This window comes from Aquarana catesbeiana, linkage group LG03, assembly GCF_042186555.1.
Source record: "Aquarana catesbeiana isolate 2022-GZ linkage group LG03, ASM4218655v1, whole genome shotgun sequence".
NCBI classification, from domain to species: domain Eukaryota; kingdom Metazoa; phylum Chordata; class Amphibia; order Anura; family Ranidae; genus Aquarana; species Aquarana catesbeiana.
In genome coordinates, this window is record NC_133326.1 from 239,393,476 (window position 1) to 239,412,101 (window position 18,626).

The following is an 18,626-nucleotide window of genomic DNA, read 5'->3' on the forward strand; positions in this document are numbered from 1 at the left end:
TTTTTGGTAATGCTTGGTAATGATTGTAAAACCACATTGCTTTGGAAAGTTCTAGTAATATCCTTTGCAGAATTTCCCTCCAACCAGCTTTTGCCAGTATCAGGAGCTAGCTGTAATTGTGTGCCTTATTACCACCACCTTTTTTCTTTTAAATCTTTTTAATGTGACATTGCGACTGCAGGTTACTGGTGATGCACCTTTGTTAGCGGAGTTCCTCTCCTGTGGCAGTGTGTGTCTCAGTGACATACTTCTAGTGCATTTTGGGCACTAGAAGTATGTAATTGCATGTGCTTCTGCATATGTTTCAATTGGGAAGAATAGTGGCACCTTACTTCTAGGAATCACAGCCCAAAGGACTGTATTAGGCAGTCCAAAAATTAGCTAGCATTTTCCCTTGTGTGCATTGGTAGCATACTGAACCTGGACTTAGTGGTCTGGCTAAAGACTGTGCAGGACCAGCAGACAAAGCTCAGCCCAGATCACCTCCTCTGCACCATGACCTCTGCCCTTGAAGATCTGAAAGCAGCATCTCCTGCAGATAAGGGCATCGGCTATTCAGCGACAAGCCCTTCTGTTTGGCTAGGTTTTAGAGAAGTGTGGAGAATTGTTCTATTTTCACATTAGTGGTGCCACTTTTCTTTCCTTCTTCTGACTTGGGTACACCTTGTGGTGGCTATATGGAATCTGTGGTACCTCAGATTCTTCTCTCAGTCCTTCTCTCTGTGTGAACGGGTGGAGTACTGAGGGCGAGTGGCTTTCTCCCATTTTTGTCTATTAGGCCAGCTCTTAGGCCAGACTGACACGGGAGACCAGAAGTGGCAACTGCAGCACAAAGCTGCCTAGCTCAGAAGAAACATCTATGTCAATCCTGTTTGGATATGATTGTTACATAGTTAAATAAGATATAAGCCTGAACAAGACTGTGTTGATTTCGTCGACTAAAACAACTAAAACATTTTAGCTGACTAAATGAATATTATTTTAGTCAACTAAAATACAACTAAAACAACTGAGATGACATAATAAATATAACATATTAGATTTTTCACTCCAGCAGTATATAATGAGTTTGGAAATTGTAGAGAAATGTTAACTAATGCATTACAATTTAATTACACCTATTAGATTTTAGACGACCAAAGTGTGTTTTAGTCTACTAAAATATACTGGAGATTTTAGTAGACTAAAACGCAGGACATTTTAGTCGACTAAATTGATTAAATCCCCAGTCCTGGTTCCTGATTTTGAGATCCACCAGCTCACGGACTGGTCGAGTGTGTGCTGGGCTATTTGTAGACACCTGACCATGGTTCTAGGCTCCACTCTCCCGAGGAGTCCAGGCTTGCAAAGGGAGAAGCCAGAGAGTGCAGGTCTGCACTGTGTAAGCCAGAGACTCAAGCCTGAGGTCGCTGACAGGAGTCAGGAGGACTCCATGTGGGAGCCTTTAGTTTTTGAAAGCTCCCTCATTTCCTCCTCCCATGCTCACATCCAAGACTTATCTAGAGCCTCTCCTATCATCTTAACTTTCCTATCCCAACCTGCATGGTTATCTCCTATTCTTTCCCTCAGAAATTCTTCTCTTCAGGCAAGCCTATGCCACCTATAGCTAACTGAATTTTACATTTTTGAACAACTTATGCCCACACAATTACTACTTTTTCTATTACATACTCTTGCCTTGACATTGTAAGCTCTCAAGAGCCGAGCCCTTCTAACCATATTGTCTTGAGCTGTACAGTAATTGAAATGTAATACATTGCACAAACTGTTGGTGATATATAAATCCAGTATAATAATAATAATAAACTGAAGATGTGGCTTTTATTACCAGAACCTCTAGTGTAAAATATATATATATATATATATATATATATATATATATATATATATATATATATATATATATAGTGGTAGTGTGGTACCCCACCAGGGGAAGGACACAGTTTTGGGACCTGGAGCCCAGGGATTTCGTAGCAATCCGGGTGGGATTAAATCCCCAGTCCTGGTTCCTGATTTTGAGATCCACCAGCTCACGGATTGGTCAGGTGTGTGCTGGGCTATTTGTAGACACCTGACCATGGTTCTGGGCTCCACCCTCCCGAGGAGTCCAAACTTGCAAAGGGAGAAGCCAGAGAGTGCAGAGTGTCAGTAGGACTCCATGTGGGAGCCTGAGCAGTGGTGCTGCTGCTAAAGAGAGCCAGGTGACTTAGTATTTTGTTTGCAATGTTGCATGTGTAAGCAAGGAGGCTAAATATACAGTTATTTGGTGCTGATGGTGAAAACCCCCTTTGATCGCTCTTCAATAAAAGTGGGCCAACAAGCCCTGAAGTTGAAGTATTTTGTGTGGACTGTTCTCGCTAGCAGGCGCTACACTAGAGCTAAATAACCCCAAACTTCACAATATACAGTATATATATATATCAATTTAGGTCCTCCATTTGCTTTATTGCTAGAGTAAACAACCCTAATAATCTAAACAAAACTCCAGTTCTCCCACTTGCACCCAGCAAGTGCTTGCTCTGTATATGAGTTTGAAGGACAAGCTGTTGGTGAGTATAGCCGTGATTAGGGATGGGCTATCTGTTCGAGTCGAACATTGGCTGTTCGCCAAACAGTGAACAATTTGGGGTGTTCGCAGCAAATTCAAAAAGCCGCGGAACACCCTTTAAAATTCTATGGGAGAAATCTAAAGTGCTAATTTTAAAGGTTAATATGCAAGTTATTGTCATAAAAAGTGTTTGGGGACCTGGGTCCTGCCCCAGGGGACATGTATCAATGCAAAAAAAAGTTTTTAAAAACCGACGTTTTTTCGGGAGCAGTGATTTTAATAATGCTTAAAGTGAAACAATAAAAGTGAAATATTCCTTTAAATTTCGTACCTGGGGGGTGTCTATAGTATGCCTGTAAACTAGTGCATGTTTCCCATGTTTATAACAGTCCGAGAGCAAAATGACATTTCTAACGGAAAAAAAAAAAAAAAAGAAAAATAGCGCTAGTGCCGGCTATTAATGAATTGTCGGTCCCGACAATACACATAAAATTAATTGAAAAATAAAAAATAAAAATAGGCGGGGGTCCCCCAAAATCCCATTACCAGGCCCTTCAGGTCTGGTATGGATATTAAGGCCAAAATTTTAAATAATAATGGAGTGGCTTCCCCCCAAAAAATCCATACCAGAGCACGCAACCTGTCACAAGAAAAGAGGGGGGGACGAGAGAGTGCCCCCCCCCTCCTGAACCGTACCAGGCCACATGCCCTCAACATGGGGAGGATGTCCCCTCCTCCCCACAACATTTGCCCGGTGGTTGTGGGGGTCTGCGGGCGGGGGGCTTATCGGAATCTGGAAGCCCCCTTTAACAAAGGGGACACCCAGATCCTGGCCCCCCCATGTGAATTGGTAAGGGGTACACTGTACCCCTGCCATTTCACAAAAAAGAAAGTGTCAAAATGTTAAAAAACCACAGGAGACGGCTTGGGACAAGTCCTTTATTAAAAATTAAAAAATAAAAAAGAGATTCCAGCGATGTAATCCAATTAATCCATGCTCCTACTCCAGCGATGTAATTCAATTCTCGATCTCCAGCGATGGATGATCTCCAGCGACTCCAGTGAGGAACACGCACAGAATCCTGCTTCCACCGGAGGCACCCAGCCAATGACGCGGCGCTAGCTTGACAGCTCTTATGTAGCTGAGGGCGGGGCCACCTGTCACGTGACCGGCCCCCCCTCTGACAAGGGGAAACACCGGGATTTCCCAGTGACGTGTATGGGTGACCACGCCCCCTCTGATGCAACGCAGGATTCCCGTTGCAATGTACCCCTTACCAATTCACATGGGGGGGCCGGGATCTGGGTGTCCCCTTTGTTAAAGGGGGCTTCCAGATTCCGATAAGCCCCCCACCCGCAGACCCCCACAACCTCCGGGCAAGGATTGTGGGATGAGGCCCTTGTCCCCATCAACATGGGGGCATGTGGCCTGGTACGGTTCAGGAGGGGGGCGCTCTCCCATCCCCCCTCTTTTCCTGCAGCCTGCCAGGCCGCATGCTCGGATAAGGGTCTGGTGTGGATTTTTGGGGGACCCCCACGCCATTTTTTTTTAATTTTGGCACAGAGTTCCCCTTAAAAGATTTTTGGGGGGAACCCCATGCCATTTTTTAAAAAATTTTGGCGCGGAGTTCCCCTTAATATCCATACGACCTGAAGGGCCTGGTAATGGAATTTTGGGGGACCCCTCACACATTATTTTTTTTAATTTTTCAATGACTTTTTAATGACTGTTATGTGAATTGTCGGGACCGACAATTCATTAATAGCCAGCACTAACGCTAGCACTTTTAAATGACTTCTTTTTCCTTTAGAAATGTCATTTTGCTCTCGGACTGTTATAAACACGGGAAATGTGCTACTTTACAGGCATACTATAGACACCCCCCAGGTATGAAATTTAAAAGAATATTTCACTTTTATTGTTTCACTTTAAACACTATTAAAATCACTGCTCCCGAAAAAACGTCCGTTTTTAAAACTTTTTTTTGCATTGATACATGTCCCCTGGGGCAGGACCCAGGTCCCCGAACACTTTTTATGACAATAACTTGCATATTAACCTTTAAAATGAGCACTTTTGATTTTTCATGTTCGTGTCCCATAGACTTTAACGGTGTTCGCACAAATCTTTTGCCTGTTCGCATGTTCTGGATGCGAACCAAACAGGGGGGTGTTCGGCCCATCCATAGCTGTGATAAAAAGCATATCTGTTCAGAAACTGCTTAACATGAATGAGTAAAGGGATGCTTAGGTTTACAGTCCCTTTAAATGAAGCATTCTAGAATGTTTGCTTTACAAAACTCTTAAACTCTAAAAAGGTTGTTTTTGTACTTTCTATGGATACCATGTTTTCTTGGTGGGGTTAGGAAGAGTAATATGGTTTTCTAGTTCTGTTCTCCAATAGATTGGTTTTGGGTCAGCATGAGCATGAATTATTGCATTCATTCTCTAACTTTTATAGTCTTCGTAGGACTCTCTCTATTGGAAACCAATGTACTTTCTTTTTCACACTTAGTGATACTTCTTGTTGGCAGCACATGCTTGTTCTCCCATCTTTTATGTGTACAATAGATTGGAAGAAAGAAGAAAAACATCAGGGAAATAATTTTTACATAAAGCTGTCGTCTTTCATTTTTAGCCTTCGTTGAATCCAGGCGGAAGAAATGAATCAGATGTAGTGCTGTTGAACCGATGGAGAATACGAAATTATGAAGTTCAGCGCGGGGACATCGTCTCTTTAGTGTAAGTGGAGACTTTCAGTACTTGGTGTCATTTGTTTATAACCCCATAGATGCTTTATGAAAGTGCACATCAGGTTCACAGACATTTGTGAAGATACAGTATGTGGTACTGTTTTATGCTCAATGTATTATTTTTTCTTGTCTGCAGCAATGCGGTTGCACTTAGTCAATTTATTAGAATAGCATTGTTACAGTTATTTCTATTTGGTATGCATTTGAATTTTTGCTATAAAATGTGTTTTTCTAGTTCGTCACCCTAAGACACCTTTACAAAAGCATGGCCACCCACACTAAACTGTATGAGCTCCCAAAATGGGACAGATACTGTACTTGTATATAGCAATAAATACATTTACCTTTGAGGTATTCCTTTGCTCAAAGGCACAGCAGAATACCACATTGTTGGACACAATGAGGGTCTTCAGCGGCCTTTTGTTAGTCTGGACTTTACCACTTAGGTGCCAGCTTGGATACTCCATATAGTTTAGAGTAGAGGACTTCTCCTTTGCAGAGGTGTCTTGGTGTGATGGGTGTGGCTTTATATGACATTGCAATTATATGCAACTAAAGTTTTGTTTTCAATTAAAATGTGAGAAACTGATTATAATTTAGTTTTTTAGTAGTGAATGACTAGGTCATGTGCTGGTGACCTTTTTGTATAGTAATTGATTGTGGTAAAGAAGTCGGCTTACAAGATATTATCTGCCTTTTTGTCATCTGTGGTCTAGGGTCAGGGCCAAAAGATGGCACTGTTTCACAAATAACAGATTTAATTAGAAGGAAATTGTTAGTCAATAAAAAGCCATGTCAAAACACAGGAATGTATAGATGTACAAAATGATTTATGTTCTACGTTGTTTCAGAGCGATTTTTCTTTACAGACTCTATACAAACAAAGAGCATCATTTCCTTTCATAGCAATTTAACCTTTTCTGTAAGTACATCTTTCACAGATGTACTATTTGTTGCATTATCTAGTGATCTTTCTCTCAAAACAGGATGTTTTAATTTTATTTTGAATGTATTTATCAAATAGTTTATTTTGTCAGTTTATAATTAAACAGAAGCTGTGATTGTACCATTCAAAAGCTTTATCATATTGGTTTGCAATTCTTTGGCTTTATGCAGCTCCCAGACCTGGTGGATTTTGTATTTGTCTGTAACTAGCATTGTACAAAATGGATTATCCTCAGGAGCCTTCATTTCTTTATGGTTTGCTTTACAAGGTTACTTTCACACTTAGCTTATGATGGAGGAAATGCTCACCCGCCTAAAATAGCTCATAAGGTTCAAGTAGCTGCAGTGCTATTCTCCTTCGTGTAGCAGAGAAACTAAGGCTAATATAACTTCATAAGAAATTATCAATGTGTGGAGCAATGGTCATACAATAGTATCTATACAATGACAATGATCAGCTATGTTATATATAATATAATGTTGTTTAGCACATCATTAGGCCAAACTGCCCTCTGCATGAAACCCAAGTCTGTGGCTGTGATAGGACTGTAAAGTTTGTTTTTCAAGTTTTTCACATCCAGCTTTTTTGCTGTTGTAGAAATAGAACATATAGCATGTGGTGAAGTTTTTATCTGGCAAGGTGTATAAGCACTCATTCTGCAGCATTTGGAGAGCTCCATCTTGCATATACATTAGGGCCACCAGGGACCATGTCCCCAGTGTCTTTTATTTAAAGTTACAGTGGACATCAAATTTTGTTAAGCCTTTTTGCTACTGTTATCTATGTAACTAGGTATTTTTCTGACCATCATGTACTGGAATTGACATATGTTTTGTACAGCTTTTTATTTTATTCTAAAGGGTTTTTTTTGTTTTTAATTTAAAGGTCGCTTTTTGTGAACATGTTAAATATGTTAATTGCTATGCTAATTGGAAGCTGCTATTTCTAATCTTTTTCCTGAAAGTGATAGTTGCCTGGCTGCCTCTGGCTACATTAATTTTGAGACACTGATCTAGAACAAGCCTGCAATTCAGGAAGGTCAGAGCTCTAAAAATGCCTACTAGCTTCAGGTCATAATTAAAGCACTGATTCCATTGAGTGAACATGGCTTCCAGGGAACAAGTATTTTCAGAAATGGACATCAGCAGTTTTGTCTTCATACTTCCTTAGCACAGATTTCCCTTTAATTGTACAGTGTCTAAGTAAGCATACTATATGATAATGCTCTGATAGAATAATTGCCTTTCTTTGTCTCCAGCTAGTTATTAAAACTGAACTTGTGCCTCCACAACAAGGGTTAGCTGCTCATTTATGTTTAGAGGATTTGGAAAAGTAGATTTACTTACACGAATCTCTGCTTCGGAAGACTCCTCTGCTATGCTAGATTGGTCCCTGGGACTTCTCCCCCTATGACCAGTGGTCTAAGATCATCTGACATCATCAAGACCAGTGCAGGGTTCATAGCCCTGCAATGGATAAGAGGATGTCGAGAGACAGTCCACAGCTGGAGCATTGGGGATCGTTGTCTGCCAGGGTAGTGGAGGATCGGGTGCGTAAAAGTGCTTTTTATTGTATAAACTAAACAAGCAGTTAACATTTGCAGAGCAGGCACAGCTCCACTGCAAGAGAAAACTTTTAGGTTCCCTGGAGATGGGCTTCACAGCATTAAAGCATAAGGTATAGGTTGTTGTTTTACCTAATCTTACAGTATGTTTTGTTCTTTGCTGCACATTTGTGTTGCCTTATACTGTATGTAAACTTTGTTTTGTCCTTGGAATTGCTTTGCTAAATTGATAATATTCATTTTGCCTGTGTGGTGCGCTGCAACTTTTCTATGTATGTCTTTTTTTCTATGAGCATTAATAAAATTACTTTAAAAAAAAAAAAAAAAAATAAAAATGCATAAGGTATACATAACAGAAGAAAAACTTTAAATGTCTTACTAATACACTTTGCTCATAGAAACTTAGAAAGCTTTTTTCTATAATCAATGAATGACTATAATTAATGGGGAAATCCAGTCTTTGGAAATATCTGTTTGATGCAATAGTATACATTTTAATTACATTTTAATTTTCTGTGTGTATATTTCTATACAGACGGCAGCCAGAGTGATTTTTTTGGGGAGGGGGGCTGTTTGAAATGAAACCTTGATTGAGATTATAGGGTACATGTCCCAATATATGCCCCCATCAAGCTAAATTTCCAGGCAAGTAAGGCGAGTAAGAACACAGTGCCCTGCCTTAAGCTCATTACTTTAAATGTATCATTCAATGCTCTCAGTATATATTTGCACTATCAGGTAGGGCTTATTGACCAATGAGAATACTTATGGTGAGGTGGGAACCAAAGTCTGGTTATACTTTATTACTGAATCAAGAAATTAGTGATATATAATGATTAATGTAGCTGTTGCCTGTAAACAGTTTACCTTTTAAAGGCATTGTACACTTTCAAATATTTTTGTTGTTTTAATTAGGTATTGGTGTAGCTTTATTTACTGTGTTGTTTTGGTTGCCATACCATGTAATGATGGTCTTACACGTCACTGAAGTAGCGTCATGGCTGATCGATTCCCCTATGTGTTGATTCACCTAGCTTGTCCCAATTCTCCAAAGGGACAACTTTGTGTTCTGGGTCACACAGCGCCCGACCCATGCACTGCCATCCACTCTGTGTCGCATCAGAATTTGGGAGTGCTAATGTAATAAAACAAAACATATTTCAGCTGTACCAGTGAGCACTGTGTGTGTGTCTTTGAATGTTCCTCCTGCTTGTCTCTGTGTCAGATCTAATTACTGAGACGCTCTCACTTGGACCAAAGCTAGACTGAGAGACCTAGGGATTGTGGGATGTGTAGTTTTTTCACAGGAAATGCCAGTTGGGGAAATGCCATGCAGCATACCTCATGTTTGAACACAAATATAAACTGCTCACACTGGAATGTGAAGATTTACTCTACTATAGGCTGTGCCTACAGGCCAACAAATGACACCATGAAACTACATGATCAATGTACATCTTATGCAGGTAAAAACACAAGGTTCAGTTTGGAAGGTTTACAATGCCTTTTAGTTTACCTTAAAAGTAAACATATACTGTTAGAAGCTTTCCTTAATCTAATATCTAATCTTTGATTATTAACATTTACTTACAAGTATGAATGTGTAGGATCTTAAAGTGGATGTAAAACATTTTTTTTTTTAAATTAAGACTTCTACCTGGTACAGTAGAGGATGTCATGTCATCTATGCCCAGTTTTGCCACAAAGAGTTAATCCAGCTCTGAGCAATCCTCTTATCTTTTTTTAGTAAGAAAAAAAAAAGACACAGATAAATGTGTGCTGGTTTCTTCCCCTGTGCTGTGCTTCTTCCCCTTATCTCATGCACGAGCAGACCCAGATCACAGTGTCTCACAGCTGCTACCACAGCTATCCCGAAATCTCCACTACAGCATGTGTTCTAACAGTGTAGCACATGCGCAGGAGTCACAGGGGGCCGTGAGCGTGATCTGCTTCTGCCCAGAACGCGCTCTGTGCGTGCACTTATCACAAAACAAGTGCGAGGTTCGTCCTTGTGGCGCTGCCTGGCCAAGGGGAGTGTAAAGGTGGCGGGGTGTCTAGTGACGTCATGACTCTGCCCACCAAGCACCGCAACATAGACACGCCCATCGGAGATTTGCAGGGCTCCGTCTGCAGAAGGGGGTGACTTTTAACAGGTAGGGATTTATTTATGCAGGAGGCATGTATACATATATACATGCGTATGATGGCAATAGTTGGTAATCATGAATGGTGGGTTTACATGCACTTCAATAGTATAATTGAGTTGTGTGTGTGTTTTTATATGTGTGTATATGTATATATGTATTATTTCTTCTGGATTGGGTAAAAGTAAAATACACAGACTTTTATACTTATGTGGAAATATACATTATAGTTTTCTATGCATCTCTTTGGAGAGCTTATGTATGTTAGTAATTAGTCTTTTCTTCCCCCATCGTAAATGGGATAAGGTATCACATGTATTAAGATGCAGAGGTTTGAGTATGTATGAATTAAGAATATAAGTTTATTACACTGTAATATTTCTTGATAAGGTATTAATAAGAATGTTTTTTCATTGAATATATACAAGTATTGATTTATGTAACATTATTTGATTTAGATGATAGTTAAAATGATATTGTATAAGGTATATGAATGTATACTATGCTCACCCCTCCCTATTCTTATGGAATGCTAGCTTAGATGTGTATAGAGGCTGTATTGTATTTCAGTGGCTATCTCCTCAGTGTGGGGGAAAGGGAGATAGGCTTAAAGTTTGTTCAATACATTTGTCACTAGAGTTTGTGGACTAAAAGACACAGAAAAACTTCAAACCAGCCCATTTTAGGAGAATGTGGGGGCTGAATTGTGGAGTAAAAGTAGTAAGCAAAGACTTGGGTCAGACTTACACACACACGAGGAAGCTGTGATTAGCTTCATACACAGGCACACATATATGATTAGATTTACAATAATCATCTCAAGAATATAACTACAATATTGATATTATTTTTACCTTCTATATTTTAGTATTTTTCATGTAATCTTATGCTATTTTATTATTAAATCAATTTTTGAGTTTTTACACAAGAACTGGAATGAATCAAGAGAATATTCATATATTCTACATATACCGTTGACTGAAAAATGCTAATTAAAGTAAACCTGTCATGACAAAAATATGGACTCTGCAATTGCTGACTTTTTGTAGGTTGTTGGGTTATTTGATCTCATTTTTATCCTATGGCTTCACTACTTAGTTTGTAACTGGCCTAAAAGTGGTTGTAAACCCTTTACAACCACTTTTTGCTACAGGTAAGCCTATAATAAGGCTTACCTGTAGCTATCCCGGATATCTCCTAAACGTGCACGGTTTAGAAGATATCCCCTGTATCTGCATGTGCCAACATCATCGGCACATGTACGTGCCGTTGCTTCAGTTAGTGTGCCTTTACTGGCGGCTCCCGTGCGCATGCACCGGGCACCATGATACGAGGACCACGGCGGGAGCTTTGATCTAAGGTTAAGTAGTTCATAATGAGCTAGTATGCTATGCATACTAGCTCACTACGCCTTTGTCTTGCAGGTTTTTTTTTTGTGGGTTTACAACCACTTTAAGCATTCATGCCAAAAGACATCCCAACCTTCCCCAGTTAACTTTGTTAAAATTCTTATCCCAGTGCCTTGTCATTCTGGGCTACGAGGCTGTGTGTTTCTTGTCCTCGCATGCAAGGGTGACACCATAGGATGCTGTAAGAGAAAAGAACCTCCCTAAAACAGGAAACCTGGGGCAGTGGTCATGGACCCAGCTTAAATGAGAGCATAGGCAAGAATTAAAGGATAAAGAATTTTCATACTCATACTCAGAAAGTGAATAAATCAGCTGCTGAACGTTTAATATCACCTTAACAAATTCTTTGCAACAGGATTCAGCAAATAGTAATTTTGGTCCATACTGATTTGATGGCATCATTCTCATCAACGTTTAGTGTTGACACAATTTTGGAAGGATCCATATATTCATGCTGTGCAGGCTGAATCCTAACCCTTCTATCTACATGGCACAGCATTTTCTTGCACTTTTGCTGTTCATTTACCCACAGTAGAATCTTTTTTTTTCTTAGCTGGCAGGAGACAGTTAAGATATTCTTAGGTTTGCTTTGTTGTTTAGGCTGTTGTTGAATTCTATCAGCTTGAAGTGTGCTTTTTTCTGATCTCTCATTAGTAAAGCACTTTTGCACCATTCTCTAAACTCAAGACATTGTATTGTGCGAAACTCCTAGTTGTTCAGCAGCTTGAGCTAGTTCAATAATCACATCAACAACCAGTATGCAGTCCACGTTTCTTACATTTTTACCATCCTAATATTTGGTTAAACACCCGGACCTTTTGACCACATCTGCATGCCCCCCCCCCTTTTTTTTTTAATAACAAGTATGCATGATAAAGTTGCCATGATTTATTTAGACTTCTGGTGTAAATCATAATTTGCATACAGGCATACCCCACTTTTAAGTACAGAATGGGGTTTATTTACTAAAGCTAGAAAGTGCAAAATCAGGCTCACTTCAGCATAGAAACCAATGAGCTTCTAACCCAAGCTTGTTCAATTAATCTCTGGTAATAAAACCTGGAAGCTCATTGGTTTCTATGCAGAAGTGAGCCTGATTTTGCACTTTCTAGCTTTAGTAAATAAACCCCATTCTGTACTTAAAAGTGGGGTATGCCTGTATTGCAGTTCAATTCTTAAAACAGTTTTATATCAAAATAGGCATTGGTCTAAGGTGCATGCAGTATCTGAATTAATCAAAGCCATAACAAAGGCTGTGTTCAGGTAATGTATTTAGCATAGTTGCAGTTGTGATTGATTGTATATATTGACAGAGATCTCAGCTTACTGTCTAATTTTCTTTTCAATCTTTTTTCTGGCGTAATACCCCCAACTGCCCTCTTTCTAAAAGTTTCTTAAAGTGGTTGTAAAGCCTGACAATTGTTTAACTTCATGCATTCAATGCATAACAGTAAAAAAGCCTTCATATGTATGTTATTGTCTTAATATAAAATATGCAATTACTGTATTATGCACTTTAGACTGATACCTATTTGGATATAATACTGTTCTAAGACTTAAATTGAGATTGCAGATAGCAAAGGATGGGTATGGAGTGGTAAATACATCGTCGATTGAGACTTTATCCTTGTAGGGATATTGGTCCCTTTCATAAGAGTGATTCATCTTGTTCCAAGTGAAATGGCTTTTTTTGAAGTTTACATCTCAGCCCTACTTCAATACACACCAGTGATCGGCAGGGCAGTGTAGATGGGGTGAATAGGACAATGTTGTCATTTTTTAACTGTATTTGGGAAAAAGTGGAGTTTGAATTTTGAAAAAATTAATAATGTTTAACAAATTGGTGAAGAATAAAATACAAGATCTTTTTCAACGAGATATTCATTGGTGCTTTCCTTTCGCCTCGCCTTTTCCATTTTTATAGAGTGCATTAAGTGATAGCATTTGCCTTCAATGTGGATGAGACCCCAATATTTAATCAGTTGTCTGTTGAACTTTCTCCTCTTTTTATTTTGATAACTAACCACTTTACCAGTATCAGGCAAATGTGATTTTCGAATGTATGTTTGTTGTTTTTTTATTCTAGGGGAAAGACGACTGATGTAAATTATATGTTGACCTTTTAGCAGTAAATAGAAACATTTGCTATATAAAGCATGTTACGTGAATGTCAAACAGCAGCTAACAGTAAAGCAGTGTCATCCTAAAATGTATGGCTTATTATTTGTCCCTATTCTTCATATTCTGTGTAAATAATTTATCCATATGAGGTGAGTGTTGTTTGACAAGCCAGAATGCCAAATCCGCTTTAGCAGTATTTGCTATGACTAATCTCACATTCCTTTGTCAATATGCTTTTCTCAAATTGGATATTGTTACAGCTCAATAGTTTCAATTTGGTCAAAGTCAGATTGGTTCCAGTATGAGTTTTTTTTCAGGATATGTCACAGCAGTGCTTCTTAAAACTTAACTTGCAGCTTAAAGTGGGAGTCCAGCCATCAATCCTTTTTTTTTTTTTTTTTAGGTCATTGAGACACTTTGCTAACCCCAAAATAATGCTCACAGTTTGGGTGTAATATTTCCGCCTCTGTCTGTTTTCGTGCTGAAGAATAACTTAAAAAATGTGATGCTGGCTGTTTCCATCTTGCTTGTGGGCATGTGAAGCCCACAAGCATTAATTTCCTGGATGCTGTGAATGCTGTTCATTCACAGCTTGTTCACACGCATGATCATTGTTCCCGCACTGTCTCCTGGGAGCTTAGTGTCAGGCTTCCCAAGAGACAGTGCGGCGCCGGGGAAAGGCAATAAACACGCCTACTCCCATGGGAGGAGAGACAGGAAGTGCCACAATAAAGTACAATATAAAGGTAATTACAGCGATAAAAAATTTTTTCGTGTGGCATTTGAACATCTATGCAATTAACTGAAGGGGGTAAGATTAAGTTAAAAATTTGAGTGGAACCCCGCTTTAAGTGTATTAGTTTGCATAGAGGATTGTGTCCTGTTTAAATGTAATCCTATACACCCTAGATTCCAGCAAACTGGAAACTTTGCAGGATGTGGTGTGGTAAATCTTGAACACTAAAGCCTTGTACACACGATCGGATTTTCCGACGGGAATTGTGTGATGACAGGCTGTTGGATGGCAGGCTTTAAAATTTTCCGCGGACAACGGTCTGTTGTTGGATTTTACGATCGTGTATACACAAGTCCGTCGGACTAAAATCCAAAGTACAAACACGCATGCTCGGAAGCAAGGATGAGCCAGAATCGGTCTGTCTTGTAAACTAGCGTTGGTAACAGAGAATTCACATTTGTGACGCGGCAAATTATGAAATCTCGAAATGCAGCGTACATTCTCTTCTTCTTTTAATGGGATAATAATGAAGCTGCTTTGCTAGTGATACTGATGGAGTTCTGCCAAACGTATTTTTAAAAGGCTTTTATTTTCTAGTGATATCAAGAATAATATTATTATGCTTGTTTTGTTTTTTGTTTTTTTGAGCAAGTTACCACAACACCATTATCCTGTAGTTTTTAAGATCAAAGATACAACTATGTTGGTGTCTCTTGTTAATTTTACATTGTAATTTTTTTAAATGTAACTGCCTACTCCCAAACTGTCATTTGAAGTAAAACACATAGCCAAGTATTATTCTCCACAATTTTTTTTATTGTGCATAAAAAAACAAACAAATACAATTAGACATGCTATCTGCCAATAGAACCTAACCAAAAAGTGCATCCTATGCATCCAAAAATATAGAAAATATACCAAATCAAATCATTATTCAACCAAAAAATAAAATAAAAGCATCATGCAACATCAACAATGCCAAGAGTTGGTAAAAGCAGGGGTCCGTCATCCGGAGATAATTTCCGAAAGTCAACTGGATTATTCTCCTGCAGCTCCCACAGCAAAGGCATATGAAATAATTGGTTATGATTAATAAAGCAACCAATTTTTGGTCCAAGAAATCCTCCTTCTGTTCCTGGACTGGACTTGGGTCAAAGCAATAACTCCAAGGCCAATAATAAATAACACGTTATCTCCTCCGATTCCGCAACATGTCTGGTTGACGAACGGCCGTTCAGAAATAAACTGAAAAGCACAAAATCTAAAGTGTGAATCAACACTCACCAAACTTATACTAACACGAAATTAGCAGAAGGAGCCCAAAGGGTGGCGCCTGACAATTGAACTTCCTCTTTATCTCGTAATACATCTAGTACGTCACTACATTTGTGTTTGTTGGCCAACAATTGTGTGCAGTTTGTATGCAAAACAAGTTTTTGGCCAACACCCTTCGGACAAAAGTCCGAGGCTTTGTCTGCGGAAAATCTGATTGTGTGTACGAGGCTTTACTGTGCAGTTTCAATTTGCTTAGCGCATAATTAAAGGCAAAACTTTTTTTCATTTTTTTTATTGGTCTTGGATAGGGACTGACTTTAGTCTTGTCAGTTTGTACTGCTGTCTGTGCCCCCGTTAGAGAGTTTCACCCCCTCTGTTTGTCCTATTTACCGTTATCATTGAAAGTGAAAGTAAGAGAAAATCCCAAATTGTGGGTTGACACAGGAACAGTGGGGAAATCGTCCAATGGGGACACTATATCTGGTGACCCCGGGGACACTATATCTGGTGGCACTCAGGGATTTCCTCACTTTGGAAGGGTCTTCTCTACCTTCCTGTTTTGGCTATGGGAGAGGAAGTGAAGCTTAATCTCCTCCATGGGATACAGATGGCAAATGAATATGACAGGGGTTTTAACCCTCTCTTACTCTATCCAAAATGGAAAAAAATGTACTACCAAGTCAAAAGAAGGTGTGACCTGAGCAGAAGCACAAGTACATCCTGATTGTGGCACCATCCCAATAATTCATGCACCAAACAACAATGTTTTCCCTATAGAGGAGAGGACTGTGCCGTAAAGGTACAGAAAACCCCACTCTATAAGAAAAAGGGACTTTGAGTGTGCCAAACAATGAGGGAAAAAATGTACATTTTCTGTTTTCTGTCCCTTTATGGCACAGTCCTCTCCTCCATAGGAAAAACATTGGGGGGAAAAATTGCCTTTTAGTTACACTTTAATTTGTTTCTTGTTTACTGTGTGATTTTCACATATTGGATCAAATTAACAAAACTGGATTAGAAATGTACACTTAATTCTTAGAGCACACTTGGCTCTGACAATCTTGCCCTTTAAACAGTTCATTGTGAATTATGGTATATGATGATAGACAAGTTAGTTGTCAATATTATGGCTCTTGAAGTCCAACTCTAGGTTGAACACAAAGCTTATCTACCCATTGTTATAGTGACATAATGCACTGGGTCTTCCTCCTCCTTCACCTCCTCTTCTCTTCGCTAGTGGGGGGTTCTTACTGCTGTACAGAACTGTGCTCATTTAATTAAGTAGGAGGTTCTGCTGGTTCTAATCAGGAATTTTATGCTAAATGTACATTTTTTTCCAGTGATTACTTTGTCACATTGAAGTATTTGTTACCCTCAACATTTCACATTCTTTACATGTGTCTGTTGTGCTATGTACTTATGTTAAAAAGTATCCTGTTCTCTTTGCATTGCCTCCTATGTGTGAAAAACCTGGTGATCCTGCCAGTTCTCCAGCTTTTCCTATGCCAAACTGACCATGCTAGGCATCGAAGTTCATCCATGCCAGCATGGTCAGTTTTCTGGCAGTGGTCAGACTTGTGCTGACATGCTCCTCCCCCCTGCACAGCCATTCACTGGGATGATCTGTGTATTGCTCTTTCTCTACCTCCTGCTGACACTCCCCCTGCAAACTCCACCCCTGCCTCTCCAAACCCCTTATGCAGCTGAGAACAGGGGGACATGTGAACACTTAAGAAAAAGGTAAAAAGGTATTTTTTTATATATCTATACACAAACATTTTGTTTTTCATTTCTGTTATTATTATTATTATACAGGTTTAAAATGCTGCCAGTGTGCGAAGTGCTTTACAAAATGAAGGCAGACATTACAGTTACAATTCAATACAAGAGGAAACAGAAGTTTTAAACTAAGTTGTTATACAAAGTAGGGTCTCACATATACTGTAAGCCAGGAGTAGGCAACCTTTTGAGCACAGTGTGCCGAAAAATGTTTTCAAAGAAATTGAGCGTGCTAATTTTATAACAAAAAAATGTCAACTTCACACTCTCCATCACGAAAAGGATTTTTTATAAAGTACATAAGTAGTAGTGAGAAATTAACATCCTGCACTCTCAAGCCTCAGATAAGCCCCAATTCATGCACATTCACACCTCAGATCACTGTCCCCCCTGCAAATCTGTTTCACCACTGTACCCCCTGCTCATCTGGCCCACCACTGTAACCCCCTGCACATCTGCCCCACCACTGTACCCCCTGCACATCTGCCCCACCACTGTAACCCCCTGCACATCTGCCCCACCACTGTAACTCCCTGAACATCTGACCCACTACTGTAACCCCCTGCACATTTTCCCCACCACTGTAACCCTCTGCACATCTGCCCCACCACTGTAACCCCCTGCACATCTGCCCCCCACTGTAACCCCCTGCACATCTGCCCCCCACTGTAGCCCCCTGCACATCTGCCTCACCTCTGTACCCTCCTGCTCATCTGTCCCACCACTGTAACCCCCTGCACATCTGTCCCACCACTGTAACCCCCTGTACATCTGTCCCACCACTGTACCACCCTGCTCTTCTGTCCCACCACTGTACCACCCTGCTCTACTGTCCCACCACTGTAACCCCTTGCTCATCTGCCCCACCAATGTACCCTTTTTCTCATCTGCCCCACCTCTGTAACCGCCTGCTCATCTGTCCCACTACTGTAACCCCCCTGTACATCTGCCCCACCACTGTAACCCCATGCTCATCTGCCCTGCCAATGTTCACCCTTTCTTATCTGCCCCACCGCCGTGCCCCCATGCTCTTCTGTCTCACCCCTGAACCATCTTCTTATCTGTCCTAGCATTGAAAATATCTCAGTCATCAGTGTCTGGATCCGCATAAATGGGATCTTCATCTGGAGGTCTTTCAAGCCCTATGCAGTGGGTAGGGGCCACCAGTGGTGGATCTTCTGGTGTTTGTATTCAACAGGCTACTGGACAACTTTGTCACCAGGTTCAGGGATCCTCAGGCCTTTGCAGTGTCCTTCCTGGAGTCAGTTAATAAATCTGACTTTTTGCATTGTTCCAAAGATATACTTTGTTATACTACAGTTGTGTTGCTTAAAGTGGTTCTAAAGCTTAA

At 40.0% G+C, this 18,626-nt stretch overlaps 1 protein-coding gene across 4 annotated transcripts in view; it reads left to right on the forward strand.

Moving 5' to 3' along the window:
- IMMP2L (inner mitochondrial membrane peptidase subunit 2) overlaps positions 1-18,626 on the forward strand; it is a 1,808,057-nt gene that overhangs the window by 50,491 nt on the left and 1,738,940 nt on the right. For all 4 annotated transcript variants that reach the window (XM_073619898.1, XM_073619901.1, XM_073619902.1 and 1 more), the window contains one exon: positions 5,187-5,290. In XM_073619898.1, the coding sequence (XP_073475999.1) occupies positions 5,187-5,290 (104 nt within the window). The remainder of the gene's footprint in view (positions 1-5,186; positions 5,291-18,626) is intronic.